We start from the raw sequence: 21,223 nt of genomic DNA, 5'->3' as shown, positions 1-21,223 counted from the left end.
ATGTAGATGTTCATGCCATTTGTGAAATACTTGTTTGAAAAAAATTTCTGCATTCTAAAAGCTTCAGGTATTTTAATGGTAAAATCTGGCTATGTTGTTTTGGATGCTGCTTTGATTCATTCTGAGTGATGGGAGTCAAACACGTCTTTCTCTAAAGTTTTTCAGTGTCCTTGTAGCATCTGTTTGACTTTTGAGCCTTATTGACTGTTTCTTGTATGGTATTTGCCCTGATCAATGTAAAAGAAAAAATAAATATGCCATTGTGTATAGGCCAGGTATAAGAATACGAAATGACTGTGCTGCAAAATGCTAATTCAAATAGTATGTGAAGCCAAGCATAAATGAAGTAATAAACAGATTTGAGTCTCCAAATTTAGAACACTTTAGTCCTAGCTGCACAGGGACACAAATAAGATAATAGGGTTTTAGTAGAAAGATGCAATTTACAGGTCAGAATGTAATAGTAACCCTTCACTGTGAAAATTGAAAATTAACCTTGGACGTACTGGATCGTTTACAGCTTATATGCTACTTCTGGTGAAGAAGAAAAGTTTGTAAAAAGGCTTCCTGTAGTTTTCAAGAATTTAAAATAGTGCTTTTCAAGTGTGTTCTATTCTCTTCCACTACTGCATTTCACTGTATTTTCATCTGGTGATGCCTGCACAGATGGCACTACTAGGGTTTTTTACGGGATTTTATTCCAATTTTAAATTTTAGTAGAAGCTGAGGTGTTTTATTTGCTTTGTGTAAAATTAGTGACCATCTGTTGAACTTACCTAGAGAATTTTCTACTTGCATTGTAGAAATGTGCTTGATTTTTGATAATTTTTGATTTTTTGAGTGCTTGATTTTTTTTTTTAATCTAGCCTATTAATCCATAAAAATCATGTGAACTTCATTATAGTTATCTTTCTAGTGATTTAAAAATCTGGTTTCCAGTAATGATTAGCATTTGGTAATCTAAAAGTAGATTGAGGATGAGAAGTTTTCTTTAATCAGAAAAAAATTAGATATGGAATGTGTCTTGTATATAAAACAGTAAAATCAGTAAAGCAGTTTTCCTAAAATATTTTTTTAAGGAGTAAATCACATGTGGTGGTGGGAGATATTTAAACTATAATACAGAAAAATGTTGAAGCTAGATACATCATGCACTTCAAAGCAGCAAAATTTTGAAAGGGGACTTTCCCATGTGAGTTTGTAGGTAGCAGTATTGTGAGCTTGGTGTCCATCTTATTTGGTGTCAGAAGTCATATTACTGCTGAAACAAAGTATTAAAATGATGCAAGTGAGCCAAGTAAACTAAAAATAAGGTCCTTTGCTTACCTGTTTACTCGCTATTACATTGTCTCAACTTATATGGAAGTGTAGATGTAATAAAATATTTTATATGGAAATATTCCCAAAGTCTTTTACTTATATAAGGGTCTTGTTGATAGTGAAATCATATTCTCATTTTGCAAAATTTCTACTCTATGTCCCTGATGTACTGTTGAATATATGTGGGGTATTTATTAGAGTAGTTACTTCTGAACAATATATTCTAACTACCTCATTTTCAGCAATAATTTCAAAAAAGTTTTTATATTCTTCATAAGGAATTTTGTAAGCCCTTCAAGAGAAACATGTAATTTGATGTGTTAAGATTTTATACTCAGTCTTCTGCTGTTCACTTTTTTTCCCCTAGATTCTTGGAATCCACCCTAGCAACAGTTGTTTGGCTTTAGCCTACTTTATATAACAGTAACATAGACCTTTCACACTTAAATATGTCCTTTTTTCTTTGTTTCTCTTTTTTTTTTTTTTCTTCTTTCTTTAGGTGGCTCTGGTGCAGTGGACAGAGAGTGTGGGTCTCACTCTGGTTAACAGGGATCTGACCTCAATGCAGCTGAAGACCCCTGGTGGACACATCCTGACATACTATATCCTGCAGATCTTCCCCTTCACTTCCGAGAGCAAGCGCATGGGCATCATAGTTAGGGTAATTTGGGGGATTTTCTGGGCGTTGGGTTTGATTTTTTAAAAAATGCTGGCAGATCAGACTAATTCACTCCTCCTGCAACAGACAGTACCACAGAAATTCATTGATTACATTTGTGTGTGTGTGGATTCACTGAATATGCAATGAATGTTGCATCATTAAATTGTGTTACAAGGATTTACACTAAGTTATTTGTAAATTTTTGATTACCAGGTATTTCATAGATACAGAGCTTTCTGTTTTGGATTGGTATTTGCCACCAAGAAACAAAATATAAGTTAGAGGGGATATAACAGTGATATTTTAAAATTTAGTTTAGGGATGCTGAGAATCTGTTATGCTTGACTTCAGTTAGAACTGGTCCTCTTACATGGAAATAGAGGACATATATCTCAATGGAATCAGAGATAACACTGGAAATAGTAACATCAAGTAATAAACCTTACTCACTTCTTGGCAAGGTACTTCGTCTTTTATGAATGGGAACCTATTGTGTGCTTCAGAAGGCAATTAAGTTATTGGTAGGTAATTGTTTTGACTTTATAAACAGAAATTTCTTCCCTCCCCTTCCATTTCCTTTGTGAAATTTTAGGATGAATCTTCAGGAGAAATTACATTTTACATGAAGGGTGCAGATGTTGCCATGTCCACTATTGTACAGTACAATGATTGGTTAGAAGAAGAGGTAAGAAAGAAATCAACATTTACAAAAATAAAAATTTTATTAACATTTTAAATATAAAATATATCAGATCTTATTGGGATATGTTTAAAGGACACTCTTACCCAATGCAGTAATGGATTTTGAACTTCAGTTATGCATATCCTGAATAGGTTTTAAGGGATTAAAATTATTTCCAATTCCTAAGTAATGTGTAAGAAAAACGAAGCTGGTAGTAGTAGCAGGACACGTTCCTACTTAAAACAAGGAAAGTTGTTTTTCACTGACTGACTTTTCACATAAAACCTAATTATTTCTAGAAGTATTCTGCTATAAATCTGTTTATCCTGAAATGCCCTTGTTTGATCAAAATCTGCAGTGAGATATGATTATGAGTTACAGACTTTGACAAGCATTGTGTCCAAACTATTTTTTTACAACATTTATAAAACTTCAAATAAAATAGTTAGTGACTGAATTTCAAACTTGATTACTATTTTTCACTATGTGTTCTAGTAGGTACCAGCAATCATCTTATTTTTGACCCTACATAGAGCCAATATGTTAATACAATGATTACACCATGTATGTTCATAATGGTATTGGCAATATGAATCAATATCTGCTGCAGGGCAGTTTGATTTATTCGTGGACATGAATAAATTAAACTCCCTCAAGACCTAGCAAAATGTCATAAAAATTACTTTTGGCGATAATGATGCACAATTAATTGTAAAATACTTGTTTAATTTATTTAGCTTTATGAGGTCAAATCAATAAGTGTTTTCACTGGAGAGCCTTGTTTTTCATTAAGACACGCAATTCCATGGCTATTTTTAATGTGCAGATGCTTTTCTGAGAACAGAAACGTTCAGTGAAAAAAGAAATGTACCTCTGTTGTGTGCCTCAAAAGTAGTTTTTAATTTATTTTAAAGCTTCAACCTAAAAGAAATTTTCTTTAAGCTAGGAGAGGAGATCTAATTGACTTACTGATAACAAACCACTTCATTATAATTGCTTTTCATCCTGTTTGTGGCTTCTCCAGAATAGTTTAAGAGTCTAAAGAAACACTTAAATTTATGGTACAGATGCACCATGTTGGCATCTGTATAAAGCATGAACATAGGATTGAATATTTGCATAACTATTCTGTGATTTTTCATTTAGTGCGGTAATATGGCACGAGAAGGACTGCGCACACTAGTTGTGGCCAAAAAATCACTTACTGAAGAACAGTATCAAGATTTTGAGGTATGAAAGGACAGAATGAATTTATGCATTATCCTATTTAATTACTTCAAGGAGAACATTCCTCTTTTTTATGTTTTAAGGTTGCAGAAAAAGATGATTCATATTTAAAAAATAGATAATTGAGGTGTTGTCCACAGTCTGTTAAAGGCTTTGTCATTCATTAGTGATAATTCTGCAGTCATATGTAGGATCCTGTTTGCTTTATTATTGGATTGGACGGTGTTTTCCCAGAAGGTAGTGTAGTGTCACTTTGTAGATTCAGCATGACCTAAAAAATCTACTTGTTCTCAAAGATAAGGCCTTTCCTCCCTAGGAGCTGTGATGCCTAATTCTTAATAGTTCCTCAGGAGGCATTCTCTTTAGGTGAATTGTCAGAAGAGCCTTGTATAGCATTGGGTATAGAGTAAGATTGCTCCTTTAGTCTTGTTCTTCATTAAAGATATTTAAAGACAAACATTTAGCCTAATGAATCCATGTTCTCACTGAGTGGTAGACTGAATGCATACTTTACGAGTTGTAGAAAACTCTAAGTGGTTTTGTGTTTGTGCAAACAGAGTCGATATAACCAAGCAAAGTTAAGTATACATGATAGAAACCTGAAGGTTGCCGCTGTTGTAGAGAGTTTGGAGCGAGAAATGGAATTACTGTGTCTCACTGGAGTAGAAGATCAGCTGCAAGCAGACGTTAGACCAACTCTAGAGATGCTAAGGAATGCTGGAATAAAGGTACTAAACATATTGCTGGCATAACAAGTTATCATTTATTAACTTTTAAAATGAAGACGTAATTTATATTTGTCTGTATTTAGGTTCTTTCAAAGTAAGAAATGTGTCAAGTTCTAGGCATATTCTGAGCATGAACTAGCAGAAACAAACAAGACACTGTGTGTAAAGCTCCCTTGCCTAACCCAGGTTTCATCAATCTCAAACTTACTTCTGTAGGAAAACTACCAATGGATAGATGTGTATGTGTCTCAGTCATTTATCCCCTGTCTGTCTACAGTAAACTGTCCTTGCTGACACTAAATGAGTTTGGCACAAGATCTGTGTGACAACAATGTTTTCAGGTTTGGCACTCATAAGAAGTTTCAGCGAACATCAAAAGGTGAATTATTTGAACAAGAATTCAGAACTGCCCTTGGGGTTTATTCAGTTCATGTTGAAGGGATGGCATGAAAAGCCATGCAGAGGAGTTGATTGGCTATACACCTGTCAATTGCACATAAACAAGTAATGCAATTATTCGAGAGAGTGTTTCAAGTAAATACATGAACAGTATCTGAGGGGAGGAGGCAAGATTACAAACATTTTGCTTTAAGCAGTGTCAAGCTCTGCTCCAAATAGTTGTAATGACTTTGCATTGGTTAAACTGAGTCAGACACTGTGGGATATTTTGCATATGCTGCTTGTGCTGGACTTGAGCCCCTTCACTGTCTGCTGGAAGGGCAGCTCAGGAGAGCAAAGCAAACCAGGAGAATTTCGGAATGCAATGACAATCATTTCCTTACACTGATGATTGAGTCATCTTACTAACTAGTCATCATAGTAACAAACCTTCTTGGTGTTAAGGGGCTGAGAGAGCTATCACACATTAAGAACATTACAACTTTATCCCTTAAACTTTACTGCCTTCTCAGTTCTGCATGGTCAGTGAGCAGGATCTCTTTGCAGTGTTGGGACTGTAGCTCATGCTCCAAGATTGGCTGTCTCATGGCTTGGCTGCTGCTTTCTGAGATTATCACCAGGGTCACAGACTGTTGTGTTGCATCATTTTGCTGACAAATGTCATCTGTATCCTCACTTTTCTGACCAAGGTAGTATCAGGGCCATAGGGAAAGGATTTTATGCTTCCCTAGAGCTTTGTCTCCATACACATTGAGACATTGGCCCTTGTGAGAACAGAAAGGGAATGGAGCTGCAAAAGTAGACAGTCCTTTTCTGCTTTGCATACCATTGCAGTAAAAACTGTTTGTCAATTTTACTTTAAAATGCACAAATCAGTATATTTTCTTGGATAATCTAATGCAAAAAGGTACCAGAGAAAAACTGGAGAGAGTTGTCATTTAGGTTTGGAGAACAGATGCTAATGTCCAAAGGAGTAAATTCTTACATTATTTTGCAGATATGGATGTTAACGGGAGATAAACTGGAGACAGCAACTTGCATTGCAAAAAGTTCTCACTTAGTGTCTAGAAATCAAGATATTCATATTTTCAGGCCTGTAAGTATAGTTCTAACTTTTTTTGTTGGTTCATCAAAGGATGGCTAATAGCAATGTTGCTGTATTCAATGAGTAGTTGGCTGACTGGTGAAAATGGTTGGGTTATTGTACTGAGTGTCATAGTAATGGTCAAGAGAGTAGTACTGAGGTTGTTATTCAAGACTGTAAATTATAAAGCATTTAAGAGTATTGGTTTCTAGAGTTGTTCATGTGCTGTAGAAATGTTTGTAGCCATGTTTGGGTGACCCAGGTTCAACATGCAGTTTACACCCTTCTTAACAGACATAGCAAGATATCTCTAAATAGTGATGGAGAGGTGTGGAGGGAGCAGAAAATATGCATGAAGAAGAAAGTCTCCCTGCATCCTCAGAACAAGCCCCTTGGAAAACCATAGCTTAAAGATAAGAAATGGCTTGTGAAATGACGAATACAAAAAGGAATCCAGCTTTCCCCCCTTGGTAGATGCTCTTATCTATCTTCAATATTAGTGGCTCATTTTCTTTTAGTATCCATAAGCCAGCTTTGAATGTGAAATCCCTCGGGGATTGGTTAGAATGTAGAATTCCCTTGGTAATTGGTGCAAACTGCAAAACCCTCAAAAGAGATAAAAACCCCTGTAAAACAATAACCATTATATATGCTAGATAGGATGCCTTCATAGAAAAAACTGTGGATTTGTGCCTTTCTGCACATTCCAATCTCTTCACCCTGCTGGTCTGAGAGCTCACTGCCAGCCAAAATTCTATCTGGGCAAGGCTCAGGAACGTGCTCCGTCACTGAGGGCTGCAGAAGCAGTCTCAGGGATCCCAAAGGAACCCCAAAACCCAGCCAGAGACAGAGAGGGGTGTGAGGTGAGATGCTGGGCCACTAAGAAACTGTCCATGTGTTTAGGCTGTCTGAATGTCATTCTTTCTTGTTTTAACGTTTTCATTGATAGAACTCTTTAGAATCAAGCAAAATTAATCCTGAATGAAACTGCAAATATTCTCTGTATAAACATAGATCAAATTGGTATGAGAAATTTTTTTTCATGTCATTATATATATGTGCATTTTACCAACAGATGGTTTAAGTAGCTGTTAGAAAAGTAAACTGAATCTTCTTCTATACATTTTATATGTGTAGTATCCACTTAACTGAAGCCAAATAAAAATAGATTTTTCAGACGTTGATTGATGATGTGTGATCAGACATAATGTGTCTGTTTGTTCTAAATTAACCACTTGCACCTACAGAAATAATTATATGAATATAATTTACATGTAAATGTATTTTCTTCTGAAGCATCAGAATGGCAAATTAGGCCCTGCAGACTACTATTTGCAATTAAATTATTAATGCCTCTGATAAAACTTCAGATCAATTTTTGTTGACCTTTCCATGTTGTAACACCACAAATTAAGTCTTCCTGAACAAAATATATTTAGTTGAGTCAGATTTTTATTTTTCATTACCTTGACTGGTAATAGGAGATCAGCATAAAACTGTGTTAACTTAGAATACACAAAGTTTTAAATTTAAATGCATAGAAAATGCATTTATACAGAATTATTTCTGTGGCTGTGCTTGTTGCAAAGAAATAACTACTGAATTAATGTAAGAAAATATCAATCACTATAACACTTCTACTGTAGTTATAAATTAGAAAGAAAAAACCTTTTTCTACTCTCTTTCCAAAAACCTTTGTTTTGTTTTTACCAAAACTGTTTATTTTTAGACGTCTAAGCTTCTCCAGTTTGTAATTCTGGAGGTATTTACAAACTAAAAAAAAAAAAAAAAGACCATTCTGGTAAGTGAAATGTAGAACAGAGAGGACAATCACTGCTCATCAGAGTACACAAGTGCTGACATCTCTTCATCTCTGCAGTGCAGAAAGAATGTACTAGGCCAGCACAGCCTGGTGTTCCTAACATCTGTCAGACAAAGAGGTTTCTCTTTACATGTGTTTCTCTTTAATTGTGGGAAAGAAGGAAAAAAATTCTGAGTTGTGGCATGTGTATGGGTTTTTTTCTCTTTGCAGGGGCTTTTTAATGTAACTCAAATTTTATGGGTAGTAGAGCCCATCTGGAGAGAGAAAGGTTCTTTAAACTGCATCTGGCTGGGTAGTAGTGGGTCAAGGACAAAACTTCACGTTCACTGTAATTAAGATTCATATATCTTAAAAAGTTATTTTATCAAAGTGTTGACAGAGACAAAATTAAAAGTGTAATCAGGGCTTGTGTTTTACTCTGTGCTTGGAATTTTGTCTAGCATGATAGCTCTAAAATCCGTTGATATTTATCGGGGGAAAAAAACCAAAAAACTAAACCAAATTAAAAACAAAACAAATCAACAAAAAACATACAAAAAACCCCACCAAAACAAACAAAAAACTCCAGCACACCCAAACCTGCCAGTCTCTTCAAAATCTGGTTATAATTTCAGTTTTTCATATTCTGATTATAGCTCAGAACCTTCCAAAATGCATTTAGTACCTTTGACTGTTTTTTTGCATTTCACAGCTGGGCCTTTCTGAAACAATTATGTAAATAAAAAAATCTATGATGTAATTCTTTCATATTATGCCACTTGATCTTGTCTTCAGAGACATGCAAGAGCCAAAAGGATTAGTACTAATAAGCATCTTTATGTGTCCTTTAAAATCTGTTCCTCGTTACTGAAACTAAAGGAACAAGTCATAGGAACACTTTATGTTATTATAAGAGCATATTTTACTGGTTAATAAGCAAAAACAATTGAGATTTGCTTGGGAAATTTTTCTATTTTTCTCTAGACCTGCCAGGATGAAAAGATTCAGGCTAGCTTAAAATTCAGATATTTTAAAGTGGCTAATTCATTATTATTTTAGCCTTTGCAAACTTTGGTGAGGAGCCACTTAGGCTGACTACAGAGATTTTACTTATTTGAGGATTACTTTTTCACTTCATAAGATTTGAAGGTTATAGCAAAATTCAATGGTTATTAAACTTGCATTGGGATAAAACACTTGAACCAAGGCTTCTGGGTATAAGGTCTCAAAACTTGATTTGTTTAGACAGGGCTTTTTTAAGAATATAACAAAATATTTTAACTGAGTGTTTTTTATTGAAGGTTGCCACTCGAGGAGAGGCTCACTTAGAACTAAATGCTTTTAGGAGGAAGCATGACTGTGCCTTGGTGATATCTGGGGACTCACTTGAGGTAAAAACTTTGTCTCTGTCCAATTATTTTTGTTATTATTATTTATTATTTCTTTTTTCAAGTATTTGCCCATACTTTTAAGTAGTCCTTAGAGATACTTTTGCTTATCACTGAGTGCAAATTAGTTAATATGTTGTAGATGTGCAAATGTTACTGGGTTTCTAGTCTTCTGTACAGTAACAGACTGGAATTTGTATACAGCATGCTTTAGTACTGTATTCTCTTAACTTCAAAGCATGTTGGTGCTCAAACTGACATTCTCTTTGATTTTAAAAATAATAAAGCCACAGTCAGGAGAATCTTTCTCTTTTTTTCTCCCCGTTGGATGTTGTACATGGAAAACTTCGTTTAAAAAAATCATTATATTGTGGTTTTGTTTTGGTCAAAATGCCCAAAATGTAGTAATATTTAATTGTAAATAAATCCAAGCATCTTTTTTTCTTCAGGTTTGTCTGAAGTATTATGAGCATGAATTTGTAGAGCTGGCTTGTCAGTGTCCTGCTGTAGTGTGCTGCCGATGTTCTCCCACCCAGAAAGCCCACATTGTGAAACTGTTACAGCACCACACCGGGAAACGCACATGTGCAATAGGTAACTCTTGGCACAATCCTTTAGTAAAATCTCTAATAAATGTAATCAGCAGGTGGCACCACGGAGAAATAGCTGAAACCAACCCAGAGAGACTTCTTTACAAAACTTTACCCACAGCCAGGTATTGTGTAGTTGTGGCACAAAATGCCATTCCATGAGAAAGGTGTAGTTATCTTCTCTGTTCTGCAGGAAAGTCTTGATTACTGGAGTAATTAATCTTAAGCCATAGATTAACTGTAAGAATTTAGAGGTATTTAAGAGGTTTCTCTAATACTGTAAGGCCAGGAGAATAAAACCTCTGAAGAACTGAATATTGCAGTGACATTTTCCAGGTGATGGAGGAAATGATGTCAGCATGATCCAAGCAGCAGACTGTGGAATTGGAATTGAAGGCAAGGTAATGTTAACAGTATCATTGTGAAATGTGTGTCACATAGCAGCCTAGTAGAATGTGATTAGAAGCTTTCTTTTTAAACAGCAGCAAATTGATAATTTTCTAATTAAAGTATTCTGCAAGATGATAAGAATGCTTAGTCTTTACTATTTTTGCTTGTATGTCTTCTGCTTTGTCTTTTTAAAAGCAGAAAAAACTATAGTTATTTCTGTGTAGCATTTACCTGGAAGAAGCAGGAAAAGCAATTTAACTTACTTGTTACAGCCCACTGCATCTTAGAATGTGCACAAAAAATCGCCACATCTCATTGCAGGGTTGATTTTCAAAGAAGGAACAATTAATTATTAATTATTTAATTATTATTATTAGCATTTTGAAACTTTATATACATATTTTACACTGGGCTTCATATTTGAAATATTTTTCTTTTGTTCTAGGAGGGAAAACAAGCTTCTCTAGCAGCTGATTTTTCTATCACACAGTTTAAACACATAGGTAGGCTGCTGATGGTACATGGTCGAAACAGTTACAAAAGATCAGCAGCACTTGGTCAATTTGTCATGCACCGAGGCCTTATTATTTCAACTATGCAGGTATTTAAAAATTTGTTTTCTGAATAGTTAAAATCCCTATATCGGTCTTGAAATGTCACGAAACTTTAATTAATCACTTTTGTTAATTTTTCTATATTGTATTATTTTATATATATACTATTATATTAAAGCATTAATTATCTGCTTTTTGTAGGCTGTATTTTCATCAGTCTTCTACTTTGCATCTGTTCCCTTGTACCAAGGATTCCTAATGGTAGGGTAAGTCAAAGCCACAGTTGCAATATCTGGTAATAAATACAGCAAACTAACTGGTTAAATAACACCGTGGGCTTGGTGTCATCCATGTTTTCCATGCATTTGTGCTGGGCACTCTACCAAAACCTGGGATGAGTGTACTAAGAAAAGTCACACTAGGTTTGATATGCACTATGTGAGGGGGGGAGGTCTCATTATCAGTTCTCTGGAGAGAGGATATGCATAGCCTTAGAAGAAATTACCACAGAACCTGTGTACATGCAGGGTAAAAACAATGAAGAAAAATCTCCCAGACCAGACCAGCTTCAGCTGTCACACAGATTGATGTACACACCTCAGTGAGAATCACAGGGTTTTATGTTAAAAATGGACCTGAAGCTACTATGAAATTTCCAGTGAGAGTACACTTTCCAGGTTTGCCACATAGATTTCCATTCATGTGAATATGTGCAGCCTTAGCAGCATCTTGGTCATGTTGCAGCAGCTGGTTTACTAATATGGTTCCCCAAGTTATACAGCTGAGAGCTGTGCATGCGTTTGTGTTTGTGCCTGTTCTCTGTCCCTGCTGACCCAAGAGCTTCTTTGAATTGAACAACTTGAATTGACAGTAACTTAAATCATAGTCAAACCATGGTCTGATTAAACCAGACTTTGCAAAGGCAAACAGTAGACCTCTCTAAAATGTTTGCAGTAGTTGTGCTAAGTTCCAGGGAAGTACATATGAAAGTGTGTATCTGGCACTTCTACAATAAAATCCAAAGCCACGTACAGAGCTGTTAAGACTCTTACTCATCCACCTGCCTTCTTCAGATTGTCCAGAATATAGTGCTCTTCTTTTTCTTAAATCCATCTGTAGATTAATTTAAATGTCAGGTCTTTGGACTGATTGTCCAAAGTGCAAGTGCACAGGGAGTATGATAACAGGTGATAAGCTTGGGTGATAGAAGAAAGAAATGTGTTTATTGGTTTTGAGTGTATAAGACTTCTGTAACTTCTCACAACTGACAGCTCTCAGAACCACAAGAGCAGGTTGCATGTGAAAGCTGTATTGGTAAGCTGCTGAAGTACTGGGAAAAGGAACCAGTTTAATTTCACTTGCATAAAAAGAATAATTGAACTCCATAGATCAGTTTAAAATTTTATCATATGAAAGTGTTAATGTGTGTTCTTTCCTTCCTTCTAGGTATGCAACCATATATACAATGTTTCCAGTCTTCTCTCTAGTATTGGATCAAGATGTGAAGCCAGAAATGGCATTGCTATATCCAGAACTTTATAAGGATCTCACAAAGGTATGAATGTCCTCAGTGCTCAGCTACAAACAAATTCTGAAATTTCCAGTGTGCAAAACTGGGAATTCTTGTAATCATTTTCTTACAGTATTCCAAGCAACACAGATTGCACAACTATTGCCAGTTTCTGTACTATTAAAATAATCCGCAGTACCAAGCATTTCAATCATTTCTGTTAATACATTTCTCCAGTCACCAGTGGTTGTACTGAAATAATTCAAACCTTAAGCTGTGTTGATAAAGCCTTGACTCTGGCCCCAAAATCTCTGATGTGGAGTTATTTATGTTTACGTTTCCACATCTTATTTTTCCTTTTTAATTGGTAGATTAATTTATAGATTTCTTTTTCCTAACATGCAGAAAATACTGCTCATGTCTCCAAAAACTATCTTCTTTTAAATAACAGATATTTATAACTGATATATCTGATCTCAGTCATCCATAAGTACTGCTTTCTTTGTGTTTGCATATGCTTGCAAACAAATTTTATAGTTTTGTTGTCTACAAGAGTGAATTAAATCTCAAGATTCTGTTTTAATTAGTTTTTTGAAAAGCGCTTCTTCTTTATCCTTAGCTGTCAGCTAGGAAAGTTGTGATCCAAGGCAGAAGCAGATGGTCTTTTTTAGGGATAGTAAATTCTTCAAAGATGTTTCTAAAAGTTCAGAAGCAGACTCTAGTTAAAGAATGTCCAAACTTTTCCCAGTCTTTGTCTTTATAATCACATTAAATTAGCTATTACCTATGTCAGTCTGGGATAATTTTTTTTTCCTCTATTGGAGATCTTGGTTCTTTCTGTGCTTGAGAATCTTGGAAGTTTTTGAGATTTTAGTCCATGATCAAACTCAAAAAAGCATGGCCTTCACCTGCTAAACAGAGTCATAAGCTTTCCTGTGGAAAGCTGTTCATAGAACTTGGAACTTGCTACAGTAATGAAAAAATGCTGATTCTTGCCTGTTCTAGATTGATCATTTCTTTTGTGGAAAAATGGCTGCTTTCTTGGCCACTTTACCTTTTAAAATGTGTATCCTTTCAACTCTTCAGTTCAAACGTATTTCATCACTACCTTCACAGAATGCAAGAGTCATATGACATGTACAGCATTTATTCTTGGATTTTTGCATATGTTTCAGTCTGTACCATTCACAAGCAAAAATTCCTTTGGTATTAGTTATTGCTGAAAATTTGCAATAGTCCTAAATTTATTCTATGAAAGCAAATGGGCAGTTAATTGAATGTTTAGAAGTTACTAGTAAATAACTGCAGATTTGCTTATGGTTTTGGTCAGTAAGTACACAATGCTGTAGTTGTTTTGAAGACTCCATTTTGCAAATAAAAAAGAAACTAATTTTACTGTAGTTATCATTCTGAAAACCAGCCAGAGCATTGCAACTTAAAGTATCTCTTCTGTTTAAGGCCTTCTTACTCACAAATTTAGACTTTGTGTGATTTCTATACGAGCTTGTAATGAAGAATAAGAAAAACAAGTAGAAACTTTGTAGCCTTTATCAATCTCAGATACTGCTTATTTTACTTGTAAAATGTTTCTCTAGCAATGAACTATTAAAAATATATGAGCTGAGTAGATTTATTTTTTAAAAGTTGTGTTTAACTGTCCTCTCACATGTTTCCCTTAGGGAAGATCTTTGTCATTTAAGACCTTCCTCATCTGGGTTTTAATCAGTATTTACCAAGGTAGGAGAGACTCCTAATTTTGCTGAACTGAGAAATTTTTGTCTGCTATTAGCAATATTGTTTTTCAACAGCAGGTTGAATTCCCAGAGCTTAACATTTCATCAGCAGTTATATATATTGCATTCTGTTTATCTCGTAAATCGATATTCCTGTAGTGTGCCAGGCCTATTCAAAACACAGCGTGATTGGTATTTTTATTGGTGCATGTCGCCTAAAAAAGGACATGTTTTTAATTAAATGCTAATCCAGAAAAATTTTAATGAGTGCTTATCACATTGCATGTATTTACACAGTAGTTTTCTTTCATTGAATGACAGAAGTACTGTTGAAGAAATCTGAATTATGTAATCAGTTGAAAGTAATTACACTTTCAACAATATCTCATTTATTTGCAGTACTTGACAAAATGAGGTTAATTAACAGTTCATCAGATATATTGCACTAAAAGGTGTTTTATTTTCTAATAGTTTTATTTCTGTATGGCTTTACTTTGGTTAGCTTATTTCACATGTACAAAGTGAATTAAATAAATAGCCTTCTTTTAGAAAGATTGATGTTATTAAAAAATGCTGGACCAATGTTCATAGTGAGCAATCAAATGTTCAGTGTGCAGTTGTAAAAACTGGTACAGTGAAATTTCACTGTGTATTGCCAACCTTGTGTGCCTCTCCACCCTGCCCAGGTGGTATTCTGATGTATGGAGCCCTGCTGCTTTTTGAATCCGAATTTGTGCACGTCGTTGCCATTTCCTTCACTGCCCTGATCTTGACTGAGCTCTTGATGGTTGCACTGACCATACGAACGTGGCACTGGTTAATGGTGGTGGCTGAATTCCTCAGTCTTGGCTGCTATGTGGCCTCTCTTGCATTTCTAAATGAATACTTTGGTGAGTAAAAGTATTTTAGCAAAGAGCTGTTTTGTATTTTTAATAATGTTTTTCTCTTCCTTTTTTCTTCAAGTAAGAATAGGTGATCTTTTGAAATGCTGCTTTCTTTATAAGAAATATAACTGAGTCCAAATTAGGCCTAATTAATGTTGGGTTAAAATATTATCTTACCCTTTCCTCCTAGAATTCAACGACCTTTATTCTATTAGTATGGTTTATCTAGATGATAAACTTTACTCAAACCACTTATGCCTTTTCCATCCTTGGTCTGATATTGACAGTCCAAATTGCATACCCGAAATTGGCTTTAAGATTTGCACTATTGAAAATAGATAGAATTTGTAAAGAATCAGAATCTTTCCCAGAATTGGTGCATTATTTTGTATACCAAAGTGGCATTTTGTAGACTAAGTGGACCTCATTGGATCAAACTCACGAGGCTAAAATTGCTGAAGCATTGTTAGGGAGTGATGCAGCAACCTAGGAAAGATACCTTACCTACGAACCATTGCTTCATAGTTGTAAGCTTGTATTAAGCTTGCTTTGCTTTAAATTTTGGTATGCCATACTGTGTCTTAAGGTTCTGATTGTTTATAGTTCACAAGATGAAAAAACACATTTTAACTGCAAATCTTAGCAGTCAGGAAATTGAGCATCAAAATAATACCTATTTCTTCTTGGATCAACTTATCCTTTAGTAAAAATAAAGTATCTCGGTGTGATTTTACAAATGTAACTTACAGAAATATACATAATAGCTTTTAATTATACCTCACAAGGAGCAGAATCCAGCTCCTTCTTCTCTGTCTTTTAGGATCTGATGAGTATGGAGTTTCCCTTCTTCACCTGTTCATTTCACATAGGAGAATTAAGCATTACATAGCTTTCTAGAAGTCTTACAATTCTGCCTTCACTTTCTCAGTTCCCAGGTGTTCAGTGCTAGGGTAGTGTGTGTGCATTATATACTTATTTATTTAATCAGTAAATGCTTCACTGCCTGTCCCAAGTGTTCTGTTACTTCCCAGATTTCTCAGGAGTCAAATTTTAGTGAAGAAACAACCCTGCTGGGCTTGGTACCTATATTGTACATTATTTCAGGTTTGCCAGAGCACCCTTTTGTTTTCTCTGACACTGATGCACAGACACATTATTGTTTATCAGGTTGATTTTTGAATCTCCACAGTCAGATTACAAATTAAAGGAACAAACAAGAACAGATATATGTACTAGTACTTGAGTGCAGACTTCCAGGAAGTTCATAAAGCAAAACTTGCAGCTCCACCTTTGAAAGTCTGTAGTACTGATGACAGCCAGTCCTTCCATCCTTTCTGGTGGTGTTCTGTGAAAAACGCCTTTAGATGATGTTCACAAAGGTGTAAAAACCACAGGAACTTTGTTTCTTGCAAACTTTTCCATAAAGGAGAGTTTTTTCCTCTCTGTGGTTGTGTATTTGTTGGGCAAGCCCAAGCAACTGAGTCCATAAATGGTTCCATTGCTTCTTGCAACCGAGGGACTTAATTTCTCTATTTTTTGTATTTGAGAGTACTGAAAAGGCTGCAGTTTCATGAGATTTTGTAAAGATGTATTTTACTGTATGTTATTCACCAGTTTATCTGAGAAAATGCCTTTTTCTTGATCTTACTTCTGCTTAATGCTTTATTCTTATTGATTCTTTCCCATTAAAACTGAGGGGGGGGAGCTTTTTTGTGTATGTGATGTAGCATACACCTAAATCATGGTTTGCAATTCAAGAAACAGAACAACTTCCACAGATCAGGAAAAATGGTGCAGACCGATAGTGCTTGACTTCATGGCAAACAAACTTATTTCAGTCATGTTGCTTATAAGCATCATCTCTTTCCAGAGAAATTATATGATGACATGGCACTTAAATTAGAAAGGCAAAAATACTTGATGCTGTTCTACAGCTCTGACTCATGAAAGTAAATTAGATTTTATGTTTCTGAGTTAACTGCACACAGTGGCCTTATTAGGGTGTCTATGATAGGTTACATGGGCTTTCAGTATGTCTAAGCAGGCTTAAGCTAAAACTGCATAACAAGTTTATACATTGAAATATAATATGCAAAGTATTTTTAATGAGCAGAGTTGGAGCAGTAAAGCATTTCTTTATTGCATTTTCTGAAGTGAATTTTCATTCACATGATCAAGTTGTTTATACAGTAAATTATACCTTGAAGTGAAATGTAAGAAAAGTGCCAAACTAATCACAGTCTTAAAGCATGACCAAATATAAAAATCTCTATGTTTTCAAAGTGTTTTGATTTATTGCTGCTTAAAATAATCTGATTGACATGTGAAGGGCAGTACTAATCCAGTTAATGCTACTAACATCTTTTTCATTTCCTCTTTGTGTAGCTAACCTGTTGGGGTTTGTTTTTGGTTTTTTTTGCATAACTTTTGTATTTTCTGTAAATCTATCCTTTCATTTTCCCTCTTTGTGAAACAGGTATAGGCAGAGTGTCTTTTGGAGCTTTCTTAGGTAGGTGAAGTTTAACTTTTCTTGAAGTTTTGGGTTGGCTTTTTGTTTTTTGATCTTTAAAGATTCATTCAGGAGCAACAAATTTCTTAATATATGCATTTGTAAATAATGTGAAAAATTTAAAAAAAAATTCTTGGAGTTCCCTGAATTCTGGGATCTTTCCATGATAATTAAGTATGACCTAATTATCACAAATAGGGTCAAAGAAATTCATTAGCAAGCATAGTGTGTCAGCAATCTTGTTAATTTTTTTGTCATAAACAATTAGCTTTTCCATGTGGCTTTTAACAATATCACTACATTTTTTCCCTTGAAATTTTTAGGCTGTAATTTAATCTCTATAATTTTAAGAATCATTCAGTGTAAATGTTGTAAGAAAAATAATCAATATAGAATAAAAGATCCAAACTAGCAAAATTTCTGGTTGGGAACTTATAGTGGGTAAAAATCATTCTTGCTAGTAGAAAAATAAGATTAATTAACTTTTTTTATGAGAGAGTCTTGCTTTTAAACTGAGATTCTGTTTCCCCTAAAAATCACTTCAGCTGCAAAACAGTGTAAGGGCCATAAAGGAACTCTGAAGTTCCTGTCTAAAAAAAATAATTGGCAAAAGCAAAAGGCTGAGGTTAACTTTCTGTTGCTTTATTGCCCTTTTTTTTTTTTTAATTGGACAATAGCATAAGCAAACAATTAAGAGACTTTTATTGACTTTGCACTTTGTGGAAGTTCCAGTTTCCATGTTACTGGCTCCCATTACTTATTTTCCCTTTTTGTTTCTGCAGATGTTGCCTTTATCACAACTGTGACCTTCCTGTGGAAAGTGTCAGCAATCACTGTTGTAAGCTGTCTTCCACTTTACATTCTCAAGTACTTGAAGCGCAAGTTCTCTCCTCCAAGTTACTCCAAGCTTACCTCGTAAAAGTGATGATATTCCTATGGTTTTTCACTCACTCCAGTCTGCAGATTGCATATTCACTGTGCTTTAGTGTCTATGGATTCATGTTGGACTAAGGAAACTTAAAACAAAAACAAAAAAAAAAAATCAAAAATCAAAAGGGATAGTGTGAATAGAGCACAAAAAGAGGAGGAAACATCTGACAGATACAATAACACAGAAGTACACTAACAACTATCAGAGATAAACTAAATTTTCTTCGTGTTGATTTTCTTTTTTTTCTTTCAGTTGTTACGATTATAAAATAAAACCAAATTACCATTTATTTGACAATGCTTCTGAATGGTTTCATTGCTACTGTAAAGGATCTTTTGTTACTGTAAAGGATTTTTTCCAACTATATTTATCTTCTGCAAGTTAAATTGAAAGTTTTGTTATTTATTACATAAATTTCCATCTTTAATTACTGTATAACTTCCTAATTCAAGCCCTTTCTTTTAGTGTTTATATATGGAAAAGTTCATTCATCCATACTTACTCTAACGAACCTAATACCTGTAAATGCCCTTGTCTGTATTAGCAGCTATTATTCCTCATCAGACATTGATTAATATGCACTATTTGAATTATGTACTGATGTCTGCATAGCACAGTATTATTTTAGGAGCTGTTGTCCTATTCTGTACTCTCTATTTCTGGCACCAGTAAATTACAGATGTGTGATGTTGACAGCAGTTCTTTAAATGCACATTACAGCCGGGTTGCACAAAAGCTGTTTAAAAATTAGATTATAAATTCTGTACATAATTCCACAGCACTTATTGATCTGTACAGATATCAAAACATGGCTGCTCAGTAAATATGTTTTAAAGTTCTTATTCATTTTGTATTTGAACAACTGCAAATAGTGTCAAAGTACATTTCTATATATGAGAAGTCCAGTAAACCTTGTATTAGCTAATATGTTTAAATTGCCTTGTAATCTGTTTACTTAGGTTACTCAGGTCAAAGAAAATAAGAGGAACACATGAACATCATGGAAGGAAAATCTATCATCTTCCAAGTTGTAAATGTTATGTTTTTATAACTTAGTTTGGGTGAAAACTCGTCAAAAAAAAAAATCAAAACATTTTTGCTTGTAAGCTGTCAGAGTTGAGTATCTTGGCTGAGTTATGACACTTTATAGCATCTGAAGATTTGTTCCAGAAACTCAAATACTCTGATGCAATCTGAAGGGTCCAAATCTTGCACACTGTAGTGGCAAGTAGGATATATTAATTTTCCGTTGTGATACAACTTCACTTTCTCACGAAGTACATATAATGAATTTGGCATAGTCTATTAATCAGTGGAAAGGAACAGCATAACTATTCATGCTTTCTTTATTAAATATTTATGTGTGTGTTTTTAAAACTCACTTAATATGGATGTCATTTTTATGTTTGACTGTATGCCTTTACAACGTAATTCCTCGTTTAGTCTCTTTTCCCTTATGCCATTATTACTTTGGATGAGTAATATTTAAGTGATAATTATACCTACTTCCTGGGACAGCAGAGGAAACGGCTGCAGAGCTATTTGGATTCCACCCCACTCCATTAATTTTTGTTTTCAGAGTTTTTCTAACTAGATATTTATCTGCTTTTTTAAATTTTCATTCCTCATTATAAAAGCAATAAAGCCTAATTTCTACCAAATATTAGTGGTACATGTATTAAATAAACTACTGAGGTAGAGTTTCCTTTAATTACCGACATCACAGACTAATTTGCCCTGTCCCTCTGTGAACTCGCTTCTGTAAATCCCCACAAGATGTCACTGTTCTTGCATATTAGCAGGAACCTTTCTGCATTCAGTGTGGTTTTGTCAAGATGCTCCTGATCTACATTTTTAGTTTAGTTCTGTGGTATTTTTGTCACTGATTTGCTTTAGTTTTTCGTTTTCCCCAATAAGTGATTACTTTCAAACAATTAAGAAAAGTCACCAGTGTGCAGTTCTTCTGAAACGTTGGTGGCGTTTTCTTCAAAACCTTTTTGTCTTACACATTGTGGGCTCACAACCATGATGTGTAAGATCCAGGAGATAAGCAAAAGCTCAGAGTTGGTCATCTTTCATCTGTGCATCACACATCTGTGAAATTAGGCAGAAAATGAGAACAAATAAACAGAACTGCTCAGTTAGCACTTAAGTTTATTAATTAACTAATAAGAGCTTTAATGCTGGGAATTAATATAATAATATTAAGGTTAGTGTGATAGCAAATGTGTAGGTTCTGTACACAGCTATAAGCCTTTCAAAAGTGGAGTCAGTTCTCTAAAGTGCCTGCTTCCTTAGTACTCCCAATGTGCAGCAAAGGTCCAGTTTCAGCTCACACTCTGTTTCAAGTATTGTGGAAGCCTGACTCAAGTCGCTTACCTTGCTTTTGAGGTTCAGCTTACATAAACAGATTTAGGCCTTGGCTCTGCAAGTCACACCCAGAAGGACCTTAGATTTACTTGGTATTAAAGAAATGCTTACTTTTGTGAGCTCTTATGTCAGATTTGTATTTCTGAAATGGTAATTATGTCTCTCTGAAGACGTATGTGGAAAACAATTTCAGAACTGGAACAGAATGGAGGAGCGAGGTGTGACCAGGAAATACATCTTCACCAAAGTAACTTACATAACAATACATGGACCATGTTTAATAAGCACATGAGCTGAACACCTAGATTTCCAATGTAGTTTGATGGAAGAACAGAGAGAAAGGAGAGATCTTCCAAAAAAGGAGAGTACTGGTAATTATATTGGGGTTTTCTGATGCTATTCCAAAATTATGTGTTCATGTAACTGCTGGAAAACATTTTACTACATAAGATATTAGCTTGA

General features: G+C 34.8%; 1 protein-coding gene across 2 annotated transcripts in view; it reads left to right on the top strand.

Annotated features, from left to right (window-relative positions):
- The window catches only part of ATP9B (ATPase phospholipid transporting 9B), a 147,403-nt gene extending 127,351 nt beyond the window's left edge, over positions 1–20,052 (top strand). The window contains exons 16-30 of one of the 2 annotated variants that reach the window (XM_014877762.2): positions 1,820–1,981; positions 2,574–2,666; positions 3,810–3,893; positions 4,448–4,618; positions 6,015–6,113; positions 9,204–9,293; positions 9,740–9,884; positions 10,217–10,281; positions 10,716–10,871; positions 11,026–11,090; positions 12,271–12,379; positions 14,014–14,071; positions 14,754–14,957; positions 17,428–17,460; positions 18,243–20,052. In XM_014877762.2, coding sequence (XP_014733248.2) covers positions 1,820–1,981; positions 2,574–2,666; positions 3,810–3,893; positions 4,448–4,618; positions 6,015–6,113; positions 9,204–9,293; positions 9,740–9,884; positions 10,217–10,281; positions 10,716–10,871; positions 11,026–11,090; positions 12,271–12,379; positions 14,014–14,071; positions 14,754–14,957; positions 17,428–17,460; positions 18,243–18,379 — 1,671 coding nt within the window. In that variant the 3' untranslated portion in view covers positions 18,380–20,052. The remainder of the gene's footprint in view (positions 1–1,819; positions 1,982–2,573; positions 2,667–3,809; positions 3,894–4,447; positions 4,619–6,014; positions 6,114–9,203; positions 9,294–9,739; positions 9,885–10,216; positions 10,282–10,715; positions 10,872–11,025; positions 11,091–12,270; positions 12,380–14,013; positions 14,072–14,753; positions 14,958–17,427; positions 17,461–18,242) is intronic. The other variant, XM_014877770.2, reaches the window with a different exon arrangement.
- The last annotated feature ends 1,171 nt before the right edge of the window (positions 20,053–21,223 follow it).

The sequence above is a fragment of the Sturnus vulgaris genome, chromosome 1 (genome assembly GCF_052056855.1).
Source record: "Sturnus vulgaris isolate bStuVul1 chromosome 1, bStuVul1.hap1, whole genome shotgun sequence".
NCBI classification, from domain to species: domain Eukaryota; kingdom Metazoa; phylum Chordata; class Aves; order Passeriformes; family Sturnidae; genus Sturnus; species Sturnus vulgaris.
The sequence above is the reverse complement of the archived record's forward strand: the minus strand, read 5'-3'. Positions and strand labels throughout refer to the sequence as shown.